General features: G+C 36.8%; 2 protein-coding genes across 9 annotated transcripts in view; one reads left to right on the forward strand and one right to left on the reverse strand.

The window, feature by feature from the left end:
* The window catches only part of LOC134751016 (sex determination protein fruitless-like), a 108,167-nt gene extending 100,840 nt beyond the window's left edge, over positions 1-7,327 (forward strand). For 7 of the 8 annotated variants that reach the window (XM_063686340.1, XM_063686366.1, XM_063686349.1 and 4 more), the window contains one exon: positions 484-4,006. In XM_063686340.1, the coding sequence (XP_063542410.1) occupies positions 484-803 (320 nt within the window). In that variant the 3' untranslated portion in view covers positions 804-4,006. Of the gene's footprint in view, positions 1-483; positions 4,007-4,906 lie in introns of those variants that run through there. The other variant, XM_063686404.1, reaches the window with a different exon arrangement.
* Positions 7,328-11,095: 3,768 nt separating this feature from the next.
* Positions 11,096-18,543, reverse strand: part of LOC134750784 (uncharacterized) — a 42,194-nt gene continuing 34,746 nt past the window's right edge. Inside the window, exons 3-5 of the mRNA XM_063686031.1 lie at positions 15,313-15,497; positions 12,531-12,745; positions 11,096-11,882 (exon numbers count right to left, since the gene is read on the reverse strand). Of these exons, the coding sequence (XP_063542101.1) occupies positions 11,648-11,882; positions 12,531-12,745; positions 15,313-15,497 (635 nt within the window). The 3' untranslated portion in view covers positions 11,096-11,647. The remainder of the gene's footprint in view (positions 11,883-12,530; positions 12,746-15,312; positions 15,498-18,543) is intronic.

Raw genomic sequence — 18,543 nt, forward strand, 5'->3', positions numbered from 1 at the left:
ATTGGATAATACGATTAATTTGTTAAAAAATATGTAAATGACACTTTGATTTCAATAATTCTTTTTAGTCTTTTGTATCCGTTATTAATGCTTTTTAAATAGTACTAGGAGAAGCATAGTACAGCGTTAACAGTCAATAACCAAGCTTGAATAGTGCTAAACTACTATAAATATTGTTTCAGTCGACCCTTGTTTGCGTTGTTTTAAAGTTGCTATTTTACTGTTCTAATATATGAAGTATATTTCTCTGAAATTCATTCGCATTACACGCCTAATGCTGCAGCACCAACGTAATGTTATTAGATTCCGTTCTATATGCGAGAACAGCAGCATTCGAGACTAGAGATCGGCGGTCACGTCGAAAAGTTTAGACGGGCAGTTGGCACTGTGGCATGTCGCGGTGTGGTGCGAAGGACGAGACGAGAGGGGAGGGGCGGCCTCGGGACCGTGTCTCGGGCTGGAGTGACGGCTCGCTGGTTGCAGGCTCGAAGGGCTGGCACATGCGGCTGACGTTCGAGCGCGTGGCGGGCGCGCTCAACCTGCACCGCTGCAAGCTGTGCGGCAAGGTGGTGACGCACATCCGCAACCACTACCACGTGCACTTCCCGGGCCGCTTCGAGTGCCCGCTGTGCCGCGCCACGTACACGCGCTCCGACAACCTGCGCACGCACTGCAAGTTCAAGCACCCGGCGTACAACCCCGACACGCGCAAGTTCGAGCCGCCGACTGCGCCGCTGCCGCCGGGGCTGCCTGCGCCGCCGCCGCCGCTGTTCGCTAATCACCTGGACGCGGGCTTCGACTGATTGTCCATGTACTGGCTCGGCCTCGACGCTCTGTGAGCGCGAGCCCGCCGCCAGTCTCCAGACTTTACCGCTGTTGATGTGTCAAAAATTTAACGGACCGTCTCGAGTCGAAACTATTTCCTATTTAGGATTAAGCTGAAGTGCTATTACTTAAGCGGGCCTTAATGTTGAGTTCTTATTGTAGCTCGTTCGTGGCGAGCGATTCGTTTAGTATTGTCTCGGTTGTGCATTTGACTTGCCCCAGTGCGACCTTACGCGTTCCGCGTGAGGAGCGTACCTATCGGTCTATATAACTGAGAGTGGATCACTCGAAGTGTAGGTATATAAGTAGGTAAGCTAATATTTCTATACCAATTGCTATACGGGAACGGGCAAAAGCAATAATAATATGATGTTAATTTTATTACCATATTATTTTTTATATTGTATCGATAGGAATCTTAAGCTATTATATCGGGTAGCGGTGCGACCGCGAGTGATGCTGGCCGTGAGCCGTAACGGGACCCCTCGGGCCGCTCTTCTTGTTATATTTATTCGTTAGATGGGGCTCCCAGCCCTGTAGCTAATTGTATTTGTGTTATACATCCTACGCGCGGAGTGAACGACAACTAAACGGGATGCGAGGACTGGCAAGAGATTGTGATCCGTCGTTGGTCAACGACATATAAATAATGACTGAATCTCAGTGTAGATGCATTTGTAACTCTATGAGGCCTTTGCAAGATGGATATTATTAAGGATTTGTGATGTATTAACGGATAGCGCCTAAGGAAACATACGAAAAGATTTTTATACTAGACTATAGTTGATCTATTTACGGAGATTGTTTTTATACTTAGATATATTATCGTATTGTCTGATTTAATATACTTTTTATATTTACATTTATATACCATATATATATATTTTATTTTGATTTATTGGTGTTGTTTGTTTTTATTGATTGAACATGTAACAAGATGGATTTCGTTTAAGTATATTGACTTGACGGACGCACGTAGAGACGTAGTGTAATGAATTGATGATGTTAACGTATTGATTATTTTATCGTCGGTAGGAGTTACAGTTTAGTTGATGTAACGGGCGGGCCGCGGCCCGCTCACGTGTGATCGCCTGATCGGTGCTTGGGGTCAAAGACCTCTTTCAATTACTTTAAGATAGGAACGTTTCGAGGTTGCGCATTTAGTAACTAATATTGGCATTCTACGATTGGGACTAACCTAGTATGTATGTATGTACTTTCAATTAAGATTTAAGATTGTTACATTTTTAGCTAAACACTTAGAGTGGTACGGTAACTGAAATGTGATAAAATGGAATGGTGCTAGAACCAAGAGTGTTAACACGCTACGATTCGACTCCTATTATAGAACCTATGATTAACGTTTTAATGATTAGTTATTTTGCATTAACGTAAAGTAAGGCATCTAGCATCCGGTAGAGGTGGCATCCGTCAGCAGACGGGCAGGGCGCGCGCGCCGGCCCTAGAGATTACAGTATCACTCGTCATTTTCACCCAAGTTTTCAGATATCTTAAAATGTACTAATATAAAATTAGAATGATAAGACACCGGTTTTAAAAATTCTGATTATAAGTGTCATCAAAATTTCAAACGGTGTATGTAATATCCACATCCAAATGAAATCCGTGATCGTATCCCATAACTATGAGGTGGCGACGCTGTTAAGTAGCTGTGAACATGCAATTTCACTTGTGCAATTTTTTAAAATAGTCATAATTCATAGCTAGATATACAATTGTCTATTGAATATAAGGGGCCCACTTGAATTATAAGTACTAAGCTCCCCAACTTCCATGATGACATTACTCATAGTAAGTTACTCACCAAATATTTCTTCCTCAAAGATTTATTTCTCATTTTAAGAGTTTGTTGTTTAAAGTTTATTATATTTTTAATATTTTACCTCTCATTATATTTTATACCGTGGGCGCTTATTATTTGATAGCATTTCATACTCAGTGCAATATTACTAGTTATTTAATTACGTAACCAAACTAAAGGATATTTTAAAATGTAATTAATGTCTTCGAAAGAGAGTTACTACCTATTTGTATATTTACATAAGTGAACTCCTAATTTCCATTTCTACCTGACGAAACAGTTTGGGTTACGGTGATGTACAGGTTTTATAGCTGGTAATATTAAGGATTAGCTTGTTTACCTCTGCCAATCGTAATAGTTACGTACTGTTAATAATTTATTCGCGCAAGTTAGTGTATTGTTGGTTGGTTGAACAGATCATAGCTATCCGGCGAGGTCCATCGCGTCCATGCGTGTTTGATCTCCCTTTTCATTCGACTCGGCGATCGCTGCAATACTCGCGAATGCCTTTTATATAAATATATAATTACTATCGAGACCAATTTTATAAACGACCTTGCTGTAGCAAACGGTCGAGTGGTAACGTAGATATTTTAGATGAATTAGGTTAGGATACTATGATAGTGTCTGGCCCGAACATTTCGGAGTATCACATCGTTTGGCTCAGAAAATATCTACCTTTGATCTCTTTTCAGCTTTCAGAAAGTGTGCAACTTAAATACTACTTATGGAGACCACGTAATCGGACTTAATGAAAGCTAAATTATGCCATATGGAATTTATACATAAGGTTAACGAATTACTAAAATTAGTCTTATGAAAATGAAGGTCTTGTGGACCTAGTCACTTATTTGGCCAATTGAATATTCCAATTTATTGTATATTAAAATAAAAATTTAAACATTATTTGACAAGGATGTGATCTTATCATTTAAAATTCAATGGAGTGCAGGATGAGCTATACGGTTATTGTCAGGATAGCAATGGTCTAGTTATGTTTATTTTGTTCTTTATAACATTAGCAAATTTGTTATAGTGTCGTATATCACAATAGTGTAATTCGAATAGGCCGGGGGCGTCAAATCGTGTCCTAACAGCTGATTCGTCAGACTTGTTATATTTTTACATGAGATTTTATGAACGATATGTTGTTTATGAATATTTTTTTTCATGTCTTGGTTTGATGCCTCCATTTACAGTTTAATTTAAATTATTTTGTTTTATGCAAGCAGTTAATGCAAATTATTATTTTTCACATTGTTTTGATGTTATGTAATGCAATTGTAACATGTTGCAAACTCCTGCATTTATCTGTTGTATTTATTACTAATTTTTACATTAAATTGTGGTATGTTACAATCCGTGTAGTTTCAGTATGTTGACACATTCCCCCCACTGGTCAGTTCGTACCGCCATGCCATGTGATCCACAGCCTGTTTCTAATTTTATTCACTACTCGATTAAACTGGTTCGCTGCGATGAAGGGTCGCCAAAGCTTGGTCTCCATTTGACACCGTATGCTGACGTCGCATTGTATTAAAAGACAGCAACATTACTTGACGCGGTACGCAGCGTTTGGCGTCAACCGAAGACCAAGGCCCAAAAGTTATAACCCGACAATCGCTTGCCGTGCACGGTGCATTAGCCACCACAGACAATAGGTACATTTGAAAAGTGTCTCATGAAAATTAACAATTTTAATAACAACATTTGACATGATAAAATGTTCTAATTAAAAACACCTGTTAGTTAATCTTTAGAAGAGTTTTCGGATTGTAAAAATATGATGGGAACTTTATTCTGATCTCATTTGCTTCCTATCTTTTTTGTCTTATCATTTAAAATATTATGAAAGGCGCAAGATGACGCCCTTATCACCGACATACCTATTATAATATTAATAAACAGAAAAATAGTATGAGGTTGCAAACCATTGCGCCTAGAAAGCCAATCAACATTTGGCAGCATAAAGATAAGAAGCAACTCAGTCTTTTACTTGATACGCCGTTTAAAATATTAATTAACCCGAAACTACACATTTCGATGACGCCGTGTGTACTACCTGGAAACCTGGCATGTCGCTTAGGGCCGGTTGTTTCATTTTAACGTAAAAAAAATTGAGCTACTGGTGTCACATTTTTTATCGTTGTAAATGCAACCCGTCCCTAGGATTTACTTAGGCTTAAAAATGTAAGTTAAAAAGTTGGCGTCGTACTAAAACGCCAGGTATGGTAGTGAGATGGAGGCGGGTTGTTGCAGAGCGGCTGCACGCTGCGGTGTCGGCGCCGGCGCCGCAGTACTCTTACCACAGCATGTTCGTGGCAGCGGCCGAGAGCGCCGCGCTCTGGCGCTGCAAGTCCTGCGGCAAGGAGGTCTCAAACCGCTGGCACCACTTCCACTCGCACACCGCGCAGCGCTCGCTGTGCCCCTACTGCCCGGCCACCTACAGCCGCATCGATACGCTGCGCTCTCATCTTCGTCTCAAGCATGCCGCCTTGCTGCTCAAACATTAAATCTATAAGTCGACCGAAGTGGACCGTCACCTACACGAACGCGACCCGACCCCTGCTTTGCTCTGTACGTGACCACGAATTTAAGGCGTATACCATCGATGTTGATGTGATGGCTCGTTTTATCGTTATACTTTCGTAGATAGTATTGATGTTGAACATGCATTTTGCATTGTAACGTAAGTAGGTAATACATTATATACCGCACGTATTGTGCGTTTTATTGCTCTATATACCTACTAGTTAAGGTTTCGTTTTAATATGCTTTTATAAACAGGGTAAATTATACATAACGTGGGTTGTCCTGATGAAACATTAGATTGTAAAATTAAGTTGCACTAGTTAGTAATTATAATTATCTATCATGGGACATATAGTAGGTAGGTTTCGTGCTAACCAACCAATCTGAAGTATTGTATTCAGATTGTAACTTTCATGATGCGATACACGTTAAACCCAGTCTGCACTGGATATTAGGATTCAAATCGAACGTACGTTTATTTGTATGTTATCTTCAATTATTTGTGAGATGTAAACTTCATGATTTCATCGCAGCATAATTTAACAAACCTATCGTCATTTAGAGAAATTTTCTCAGATGGAGCGCCATGCATTTTATTTACTGACCCGGCGCGGCGTAGCTGAGTGCAACAAGATCAGGTTCTATGTGCTAATGAATAATGAATCACTAGAACGATGGTGTTTTTACGAATATAATTAGGCACAGTAGGTAATAGAAATTTTAAAATTTCTGCATATTACATGTTGTAGTAAAATTAAATAAAATCATTGTCAAACAATTGGGTAATGAATGATGAACAGTATCTAGGAGATACAATAGATGTAAGGGAAAGTGAGGCTTAACACCTTAAGACTGAAATGGAAACAACTTGTGATTGAAGTAAATGTTATGAAACGTTATCTGACTGTATAAATAAATATACAAAAAATGTACTTTCCGTAGGTACAAAAGGATTTAGGTATTTAGATAGAAAATATTCAGGAAAGCGCGTCTAAATTCGAAAGTACCTAAATCGGCCGAGGGCCGCTTGTTTCGAAAATTAAATGTCTTAAGAATTTTCGTCCCAAAAGATATTTTTGTATAAGCATTGTGAGCAAGTGACGCAATGTATTTAAAGTAAATGTTTACACTAGCTGTAATGGTTATAGTATTGGTCATTGCATGACAAACGTGTCCAACACCAGTTTTCGTGTATATTAAACACATGCATTTATATCTATGTAATTCTCATTTAATTACTTATCAGTCATCGTAATTTACAGTATCGAATAGTTAATAAGTAAATGTTTAAATTAAGAATGTAATATTAACTACGCAGAATTCATATGCAGACCAGAGATAAGTAAGAATGTCATTAATGATAGGTAGGTATAGGTGGTATGACATTATTAAAATTATTTTAAAACTTGTCACTCACGTATTATTAAGTCTACAAGCTCGACAAGTTTCGATCCAATTTACGAGGTAGGTACATATATATTCCTCCATTCCATTCCAATTTTCATATTGTTTTATTCCAATCCAGAGCCAATCACTACATTGTCAATAGTAATGCCATTCTTACTGTAAGTACCTAATCTGTTCAGGGTGCCTAGTCAAGATGCCAATCGTTTGCGCCGTAGCGCAGCATTTTCAAGGTATGGGTCGCGAGCGAATATTGAGGGGGCCCTGAAACTACTAGAGAATATGAGGTTTACCGATTATATATTATGCCCTTTTTAAGACGGCCAAGAGGTGGGTCCCGAATTTGGCAGTTTTTGTTAGGTTGGTCGGAGCCCAGTCAACTTTGGGAACTCTGTCGCACTAATTTGGAACAGTGATAGAGTAAGATTACCGTTTCGTTCGCTACGGCGTAAACGATTGGCATCTTGCAAAAGGCCCTCTGAGATTATTACCGCCGTATTAGACGTTACCCGCCAACGGCGACAGGAGTTGCTGTGCACTGATTGTGGTGGGAAGAAATTAACGTTTTATCTGTGGTATGTTTAATTTTGTTGTCAAATAGGTAATTAAAATAGCTGTGTCGAATTTCCTTTACATAAATTTTGACTCGGAATGTGATGTTATGCTCGTTTTATCTTCGCATAATAAATAGCGCAAGAATTTGGTACATACGTGTAAATAAATTCATCTTTCATTCATTACGTACGTTGTTGTTTCAATTTGTGTACCTGAGTAAATTTAGCAGTAACTATTAACTACACTACCTACCTACTTATTTTTTTTATTTATGCCTTATCAAAATTTAGCTTAAATACTACAAGGTACCGACTAACTTTAACCACGTCTCGAGGTACATACATATTACTTAATAGTACATTGTGCAACGTGGGGGGTAAGTGAAATATCGTACGAGTCTAATATATTCACGACAGCCGCAGGCTGGAGTGAATTAAAGACTCGAGTAACAATATTCTTACCCTGGAGTTACACACAATGTTTTTCATCACACTTGCGAAGAAAAAACTAAATTTTAAACGAAATCATTCTTAAACTCGATGACATTTGAAACATTCGTCCGCCATTTTGAATTTTTTTGGCAGTTTAGGCATCGGAGGCACAGACCCATCGGCATTCAGCCACAATTTAAAAATGTGTAAAAATATTTTAAACTGCTATTAAATTAATAAAATTAAATATTTTAAAGCATAAACAAAAAAAAATCGTAAACGTCAGTATTTTCAAAGTAAACCTCATATACCTTCGTATGAATTAGTGACATAATTTTTAAAAAAGCTAACTCACGAGTGAGATAGCTTTTTTTTTTCAGAATCCATAACTCACGCGGGAATAATATAGGCCTTTGTCCTTCAGTACACCTGCATGAGATAAGATTTTTTCCAGCAAGTGTGATGAAAAAGTAATAACTTCATTAGGTATGTATCAACAGGTATGTAGGCATAACTATTTATTAATCTGTGATGTAGGTTATAGATTATAACATCAAAGAGGATATAATAAGATAGAGCGGTACTGTCATAGTAAATTTTGTAACCACTGTAAATTCACTGCCATCTATCGACATACTTTAAAACTAAAAATGAAGATTTATAAAAATACGTTAAAATGTATTTAAATATGGATAAATGATTTTTTTTTTGCATTAATTATTTTTATACGATTTTGACCCATGTTCTTTAACGGATATGCGTTGAAACTATAAATAACAAACGACACCGTCAACGCCCTCAATACGAGAGTAGGCCAAAACTAGTGGCGCCATCTGATCGAGAATCAAATTTTCGTGATTTTCGAGGCACGTTTTTTCCTTAGACTATATCCATCTATTACGGTACGGAGTTATATCTATCTTTGATAACATACACAAAAGAAAAAGTGACCAAGTCCACCGGTGGCCGAGGCGGGAATCCACCACCACCGGTGCACTTGGGCACTTTTTCTTTAGTGTATGTTAACTATATTATCTATTTCAGTTTATAATTTATGTATAGTAGTGTGACTACTTAAAAAACACATCAAAAATATTTCATATAATAATTTGATTTGTTCCCTAGTTGGATAAGTAGTTTTTTTTTTCTGAAACAAAATATTCAAAATAATATATTGATAGCATTTACATGTACCTAGTAGTTTGCGTTACAAATAACGCCAAAACCACAGCAAAGAATGTGACGTTTTCAATCAAAAGGTACCACATTGTCTCTTACCATAAGGAAGAAAATTGCTTGTATCGTTATACGAAAACCTGTCAGAGCGTCCTTATGGCAAGCGACAATGTGGTACCTTTTGCTTGAAAACGACACAAATAAAGTTGTGCGGGTTATTTTGGCCCAACCTGTAAGTATTATTGAAGTTTTTTTTACGACGCCTAGGTAAATAGTAGGGGTGTGTCATTTTACAAAAATTTGGAAATTTTAAGTGTAATAACTCGCAAGTTGCCCAATTAAGTATAACTACAATCTGTATTCAAAATACTAGGTACTTTAGATGTCACTTTTAACTCGCTCAACCAACGGCCTTGAAGTTTTGACAACTTCTTACAAACCTAAATTTTCAAGTGTGTTTTGCTTAATCTGATATTTTATATCATCAAACTATGCAATTCATAAAATATCATTGCTAAATAAATCCTAAATTACTATATTTTAACCCGATATTTTTATACCTATTAAACAGCACGCCATAGGGAAAAATTACGAAAAAAAATGGGAACACCCAAATATTCCGAAATATGTTTTTATAACCACGATTTTCATAATCCCGATTTTTTATACGTCCGAAATATCAAAATTACGATTTTTAAAAACACGATGGAAGAAAATCCAGACTGCTATTTCCGAATACTTAAAATCCGATTGTCATTTGAACGAAAGTTGTATTCTTAAATTCCGAAAAATCATTGAACGATCGGAAATAAAGTAATTCGGTATTTTAGTGCGGCGGTTTTTGGTCTAGAAGTCTTCTGGAAATTTTCGCTGATGTCGTCGCAGACATGGACATATTTGGTATCAGTGCATTCAGTGTGATGTCCTGAACACAAATATATGAGATGACAAGCGCGAAAGTAGTGAGGGTAGTTGACTAGTTGCTGTGACGTCAAAAAGTCGGCAGTACAAAGTTTTTTACTTTTTTTCTTTAATCATTGCATGTGGGGTATCAAATGAAAGGGCTTTGTGAGTAGATCACAAATATATAACATACTGTAACGTTTTACTACTTCGTCTAACAAATTATTAGAAAACGTTCAAAAATTTCACCATCCACAGTTGACTTTGAACTGCTCTAAATTGAAAATGACTGAATGGATCATTCCAAAATACATACAAAGTGACTGTAAATATCCTCATAAACGTTAAAAAATAATTAACCAGATATAACCAAAAATAAGAAGGTCGCGCTTCAAGAAAACGAACTGTCGCCAGAAAAGTGGTTAGGTTAGGTTAAAATAGGAATCACGTCAAATCGGAATATAAAATTTCGGAATAATGGCAATAATTCCGAATTCGTGATTTCAAAAATCGTAAATGTTAAATTTGGTGGTAGTCATGCACTATCCGAGTTGTTATATTCGTAATTATGTGGTTCGGAATTTAAAATTTCGGAATTCGGAATTTGTGATTTCAAAAATCGTAAATGTTAAATTCTGTGTTTTTCACCTGACACCTGACGTGTTTGTATGAACTTGGCTATTTTTGACCTCGTTTGAGCAAGTTAAAAGTACCTATATAAAAACCGTACTTTTTTTAAACATATTTCGGTATTTTATATCTAAACCTAACTTTTGGTAACTATTAAAAGTTGAAAAAATAATATTTTTTTTCCTTCATATTAAAGTGACCCTGGTAAATAGGTACCTACTTATCGAACGAGCGAGCGAAACGAAGTTCTAACATTCAACTAGGAGCACACGGCTGGTTAGGGGCACGTCCCGGCGTTTCGATGTTTTCAAACTGAACTAGTTATCAGAGTATAGTTTGTTACGCGATAATTTATTTTAAATGAGCACGCTATATTTTCTATCTCGCTCCAACTATCGCCCGCGGGCGCCTTAGTTGACTCCGGCCATCGATGCATATGCCATAGGACTTTAAACACAAAACGGGACAAAGTTCGGCCACATTGATTTTCTCCTTATTTTACTACAGAAATGAAATTCCACATTTTTTATTTAATCGCGTCGAAAGTTAAATCGATATCTATGATTTCTATGAATCTATAATAGAGTTCTTGGGGAACCGCAAGTTCTCAGTTCGGGGTGAACTAGTTTATATAGGTAATAAAATGTATTTATTTATATATATAATTATATATATATTGCTAATTACCAATGGTAAGGTTAGGTTAGGTTAGAAGAGGTATGAAAAAGGCATAACATTTAATAACACAATTTATTGCACAAAATATAAAGTAAAATAGCTCAGGAGTTCTCTGCCTCTCTTGGCATTAAGTGTAAATACCTTAACACAATTATTAAGATTTCTTTTTACTTATTAACAAGGGCAGGTGTAATATAGAGCGCTAGTTATAATCCGTAACTAAATAAAATACAATTAAATATTTACCTAGCTATACAAAAATTACCACATTTATAATATAACTCGTCATTCACATACACTCACAACACAGTACAACACATACTTACACAGTCAATTTCCTAATGACATTTAGCTCTGAATATCCGAATTAAACATGGCAAAATATGGCAAGTTTAATTCCTTAAATTATTGTCACCGCAGCAAACTTATTCAAATATAAATATTAACTTAGTCAAATGGCAAATCATAATGTCTAATTATTGACCTTCAAGCATATATGACTACAATGCTAAAATGATTTACGCAATACATGTATAGATATTAGTAAACTGATGAGTCTAGCTCTATCACAGTCTATGACGCCTAGCCTACCCTTCGCGTCTATTAATATTCGGAGCAAGGTCAGTGTTCTGACGGACCTTGGAAAAATGCTGCAAAATTTAGTGAGTCGGGTACTGTTTTATAGGTAGTACTATTCCTCTAGTCTCTGGATATTGCCGCTGCTGCCCGGCGAGGCCACGATGACGCTTGGCTCGCTAACGCTAACTTCACTCTTGTATGTTTGCTCCTCGCTCTCGCCTGAACTTTTCTCACTCGATTCCTCGGTGGACACGTTCTCGTCGGAATCGATTTTCTCGGATGCTGTACTCTTGTTCTTGTTTTTCTTGAACTGCTCTTCCATTTCTTTAAACTTCAGTGTAAGGTATCTGAAATAAGGACAACAACCCGTTATAAGTCTAATTTTCAAATCTGCCAATCGGGTATAAATATAGTGTCATAGGCAAAATGTAGGTAGGTATAATGCAATAGATATTAGTCCATGAACATTCAATTATGTTTTTTAAAGTCAAAAAGACTTTAAAGAGTAAAGGCGCAATTCTGTTTTTGGCAAAGTTACAGGTGAATTATCAAATTGAGTATACACTATACAGTCAAAGTATTTAATTTCAATACCAATATTTCGTACTCTGTCAGAGTGACAATCAATATAAAAGTCGCTAGGGACTCATACTATTGACAAGGTACCAAGGTACGAAATGGTACCTACCGAAATTAAATTCCTTGATCGTAGGTAGGTACCTAATTAAATTTCAAAGATTGAAAATAATAATAAGTTATTTGTTAATTATTCAAAAGTTAAAGTCGCGGTTAGGTTAGACACTGTAAGTAGGTACCTACTGTATTAGGTACTATATTATGCGATGACATCGCAACAAGACTTATTGCAAAATCTTGTCGACTGGTCTGCTGTTAGTTTTCAGAGATCTTGGGTGAGTGCGGCAGGTGTACTTGTCTCTGCACGGCCGGCACGTGAGCGAGACTTTAGAAGCACCGTCTACGGTGTGACATCTTACTTGTCGACTAGAGGCCCGCTGTAGTCCTCGGGGAACTTGGGCGAGTGCGGCAGGATGTACTTGTAGAGGCTCTCGTTGAGCACGTAGAGCTGCGCCGTGGACGCGCAGCGCACGTTGAACCACCAGTCGCACGTGAGCGCGGCTTGAGAGAAGATCGTGCCGTTGGGGCACAGGAACGACGCCTGCCCGCCGTTCAGGTCGCAATAGTGCCACACCTGGAAATATTTAAGTAAAAAAAAAAACAAAACATTAAATCCAACATAGTCGAGCACATAGGTACTACCTATTAGGTAAATACCTAAATTACTCAAGTAATATGGTATCTGGACCGAGTCTGGCACGAGGTTATTTAACGAGCTTGATTTACCGATGTTTCAAAAAAAATCACTGCCTCGGTCGAGACTCGAACTCGCGACTGCATGATCAACCCGCCAGCAGGTCCAGTTGCGATTAGGTAGTGATTAAATTACGAATGTTTGCGGAAATAAAAACGACTCGTAGTATAAATACTCGTAATATAATTTTTTGTTGGAACTTGTGTAGGTACCTACGGAATATAATTTGATATTCCGTAGAAAAATATAACTTCGACAAATAATGCACGTTTAGAAAACGTATAGCACGGTATAGAAAATGTATAGCGATGTATTCAATTAAAAAAACACCTTGTTCTCCCACAGATAATTTTAAGTAAATACATTCATTTTGTAGCTCATTAAAGAGGCTAGCTTTGGTGAAAAACTTAGAGCGGTCTCAGACCTGAAAGTACTTAAAAAAATTGAAATTGTATTTGTATTTTTTTTTGTACAGCAATATATCCAATAATTGATGTCATATAATTGTCATTACTATACGCACAACATACAGTTGTGTGCAATAAAATAGCAGTCAATAGAAAAATGAAATTTAGGGAAAAAACTATAACTTTAGATCAATTATATTGGATCTTTTTCTGTAATTCTTCTGCATTGCTTAACATTATTTCAAAATTAACTGTAACCTTTACTTAAATAATATTGGAAGTATAAACAAAAATATCATGAAAATGTGCTTTTTTAGTAAAAAGCAAATTTTCATGATATTTTGATTACGCAAGCAGATTAAGGTGAAGATTCACGATTTTTACTCATTATTATTTACAACGACGGGACTTAATCGCGTAAAATAAGTATTAAACCCACCTCCGACGTTTCGAGGACGGCGTTGTCCCCGTGGTACTCGGAGAAGACTTCTTCTTGAGTCTTCTCCGAGACCACGGGGACAACGCCGTCCTCGAAACGTCGGAGGTGGGTTTAATACTTATTTTACGCGATTATGTCCCGTCGTTGTAAATAATAATAAGGTGAAGATTGTCTTATAGAAAAAAATATTTTATGACATAGTTTAGATGTAAAGCTTTGATTGGAAATAATAGGCAAGATACTAAATTACAATTAAAATACACAATTGTATTTTTTTTTCCTAGGTTGTTACGTGTTTATAAGAATTTCCGCAAGGTAGTAAAAAAAGACGATTTTCATGATATTTTTTCAAATACTTCCAATACTATTTAAGTAAAGGTTACAGTTAATTTTGAAACAATGTCAAGTAATGCAGAAGAATTACAAGAAAAGATCCAATATAATTGATCTTAAGTTATAGTTTTCCTCTAATTTTCATTTTCATATTGACTGCTATTATATTGCACACAGCTGTACCTAAGTGATGCACGTAAAAATCGGCTGGCTGGAAAAAAATATCGAAGAAAAATCGTACGTTTTTTTTACAAAAAACTATAAAGTTTTGGGGTCTGAAATTTTGCATACTTGTTACTAATAGAACGCCACATCATCAAAAAAAATACAAGCCAAAACTCGATGGGAGCAGATTCACTTAGCTAATCCTGGCCTTTGCGAAGTATTTAAGTTTAAAAAAATTACATTTCTTTTAAGACGAAATGGCGGAAAATTTGGAATAGTTGATGATTTTTAGTATGTAATTTAGGCGGTTTTTTCGGGGTTTTCAATTATTTATATTTAAATTTTTTATTATAGGTATATTACACATAGTATAAATTTCTAATGGTAGTAAGATTTTTTTATATATTTTACCAATAATTGTATAAATTTACATAAATTATGATTTACCCTATGTAAATTCTAACACTGGTTTAGTAGTGAAAAACAATGTTTTAATTTTTTTAATTATTTTTCTCAGAATCAGTTAACAATAATGTAAAACATATATTAAATTAATTTCAGGCAAAAATTAAAAATCATGCATTTAAGGGTAAAACAGATTTACCTTCACCTTAGTGATTTTAATTTTCAACACTGACAATCTACTTTTATGGCCAATTTTCCGGTGATATAAGCCAAATAAATTCCAGCTGTTTGAAGTAATAGCGATAGTATAGTAGTAGCGATTTCAATTTTCATGCGTTACGATATGATATCGGATTTGAATCTTGCGGTGTTGTATCAAATGCGCAACAGATAACCTAGCGAGCATGTCGAATGTATTTTATTTTAGGACTTCTGACCTGGCTACAAAACTCCAGGTCCTCAAAGAAGCTAAGGCCCATCACGTCCATGAAAACGCGTGCCGAATAAAAGTCTATTACGGAACACTGAATTTAAACTTCGTTGGTCTTTGGGTCCGGAAGAAGCCTTTGTGGATCAGCATTTCGCAATCGTAGACGTTGCCGGGGATAGCGGTGTGCTCGGAGTAGGGCACAACAATGGGGTCCAGTATTTTTAGCCATCTCTCAACTGACTACAGGTAAACAAAAGTTCCAACTTACCTGGCAACGAGTTTCCGGGTCCGCGAAGAAACCCTTGTAGCGCTGCGTCTTGCAGTTGAAGGCGGTGGCGGGGATGACGGTAAGCACGGGGTAGTCCACTCCCGGCCGGCCTGGCGTACCGCCCTCGTCCTCCGAATGCGGTCGTAGAGGGAACGACTGGGAACTCGTCACCTCTCCCCGATAATCTGAAAATATAGCAACGATATTATTTGTGATTTCTAGGTATCTGTAGGTCTCTACAATAATAATTCCAACAAATTAGAACGATTACTTAGAAGTTTTGCATACCTGCCTATAAAACTTCTACTCGCTCTATTTTCTTTGTTTAACAATTTTTTGCAACCAAATCTAGTACCAGACCTAGATATACGAGGGTTGATTGAAAAGTTCGCGGCTTGGCCAGTATTTTTTTTTTTAAACATTTGTCTCATGCTATTTTCAACTGTCATTATTTAGCTGTCATCCTGCGAATTTTTTGTTGGCGTCATTGTTAAAAAAAAATACGGCCGATCTGAAGTTACGTGTAGACAGATTCTTGATAATGGAGAAATTGGAACAACTTGCTGTAATTAAATCTAAACCAGTATGAAGCAGATCCTCAATACTTTTTGACAAGATTTGTAACTGTGGAACGAGACATGATTCTAGTACTTCACGCCAATCACGCCAGGACAAACAGTAATCGAAGGAGTGGGTTCATGCTGTATCTCCGCCTTTAAAAAGGCATGGCGATTTTGTCGGCCAATAATATCAGGGCGTCAATTTTTGGGATGCAAAAGCAGTAAGAGTGGTTGACTATCCTAAGAAGGACGTCATTATAAACCTAATATATTATTGCACTCTTACGCCGTTTACGCGAGGATTGAAGGTAAAAAGCCCTGGAGTATTGACAAAGGAAGTTTTCTTTCACTAGGATTATGCACGTGTCCAGACGTCACAAAAATCTATGGCGAATATTCACAATTCTGTGGGTTGTAAATATCAGTAATCAGTAATTTATTGCTTTCATAGGTACAATAAGGTCTTACATTAAAATGGTGATCCAGCTATGAACCCTGTAAGGGCACTGCAAATTGAGCACGTAACTTAATACTAAAATATTACATAACATATCCCATATATATAAATTTAACATCATGAGAGGGGAGAGGCCTTTGCCCAGCATTGGGACCCAAGAGGCTCACACATGAACACAACATACACGTAACATTCATCACCCACCCCATTCACCCGACTTAGCACCATCGGACTTCCACATGTTAAAAAAACCAGTCAAGTGCGAGTTCGTTTAACCGAGGGTTCCGTACAAACTTTCAATTTTCTCATGTAAATAGAATCACGAAAGACTTGACCAGAAGTATGTTAAACGTAATTGTGTACAGCGCCATCTATCGGCAAATTGGGTAGCTAATTTGCGCGACCTGTAATATGTATGTTGGTTTTTCAAGGATACTTAATTCTTTATCATGTGAACATTTATTTGAAAGAAGGTATTTTTAGTGTAATCTCATAATAATCTCATAGACATTTCAAGTATAACAAACCTATGCCCTATATTTAAAAATAAAGGTGACATCGCGGACTGCAATAATAAGAAAAATTTCAAAAAATTTCGTCGGTAAACTTCGGAGATAATGGTATTTTTTTCACATTTTCCTTCATGTCAATTTTTTTTTTCACTGAAAAAAAAAAAAAAAAAAATTGTAATGTTCAATTCGAGCTCTTTCAAATGATATCCCACTCAACCTAGTAACTAGACTTTGACTTTTTGTCCCCTCTTTATATTGAGCATTTTTTCATAATTAATAAAAATAAAATTAAAAAAATATACTTCCAATGTGAGAAGGTAAGGTTAGCGCTGTTCATAACTATTCCAAATTTCAAATCGATAGCTTCAGTAGTTCTCGAGATATTTAGCAATGTGACAGACAGACAGACGGACAGAGTCGCACCATAAGGGTTCCTTTTGTGCCTTTTTGGTACGGAACCCTAAAAACGTATGAGTAGTGAGAAATTTTTACATGACGCCGAGGTCCAGGTTGAGGTGGAAGGTTTGGCCATGTATTTTAAAGGCTTGGAGGAAAACATCTTCAAAAATGGTGTAATAGCCTTAGAACTCAGATGTAACTATTTTCTGTTTTTACAAGCTTTTTATTAACTTGCAATGTACCTATGTAACTATGTATGTAATATGTTTGTAAGGGTCAAATCTTGCAATTTAAATTTGACCCACTTCCCGGTTTCCGTTAAAGCTGAAAATTTGCATACATATGTAAATCGTGTGACAATGCAATATTATGGTACCATCGAGCTGATCTGATGATGGAGACAGGAGGTGGCCATAGGAACTCTGTGATAAAACAATGCAACCTAATTGTGTTTGGGGTTTTTAGAATTGTCTCAATGAGTATTACTTGTTCGTGGAAAGAAAATTACAGTCAGCGATAAAAGCTTGTACCAAAAATGAAATTTTTGCCAAAAACTTATTTTATTCCGTAGACTAAAAAAACAGACCTTAGTGCATTAAGCTCGGCGAAGACTACATATAGGTAGAGTAATAAAAAATATTTAAAAAATCTGAATTTGTTTTCATACTTAGAGCGTTTTCACATTGTCCGATTCGATATCGGATGTAGGATCCGATATCCGCGTAGTCAGACCGCGGGGGCGCGCCCGGGCGCCGTCTTTAGCGACCACGCACACTACAACAACAACATTATGCCTAAACATACGCACACAAACAAATATTCAATGAATCAATCTATAATAATTTATTTCGAACAAAAGTCAATATTATCGGTCCGACAGCTGCCGGGGGTTCCGATATGGCTAAATTTATCGGAAGCGCCTTTCCGATATCGGATGTCGGAAGGCGCCTATGACAAAAACAGTTGCAGGAGAGTTCGATTGGCATTAAGTTCGCCTTTTTTGCGTTATTTATTGATTTTTAGTAATGATGATTTATTAAATGCATAAATAAATACAGAGAAACACATATATCTTACATTTTACTTCCTTTCGATATCAGATCGGCCAATGTAAAAACACTCTTAGACTTTACAATCAGCCCTCGTATGTTACGTAAATGTTTATGCCAAGCTTCATATAATTTTACATGTTGTTTTAAATTGAGAGCGTAACTTCGATATACGCGAGCGGTTTTTTGGCAACGGGTTCGTGTGAGTCTTAACTTCTTAATTCAAGTTATGCTACACTTACGCGTATCTATAA

Source organism: Cydia strobilella, chromosome 2 (assembly GCF_947568885.1).
Source record: "Cydia strobilella chromosome 2, ilCydStro3.1, whole genome shotgun sequence".
Lineage (NCBI taxonomy): Eukaryota > Metazoa > Arthropoda > Insecta > Lepidoptera > Tortricidae > Cydia > Cydia strobilella.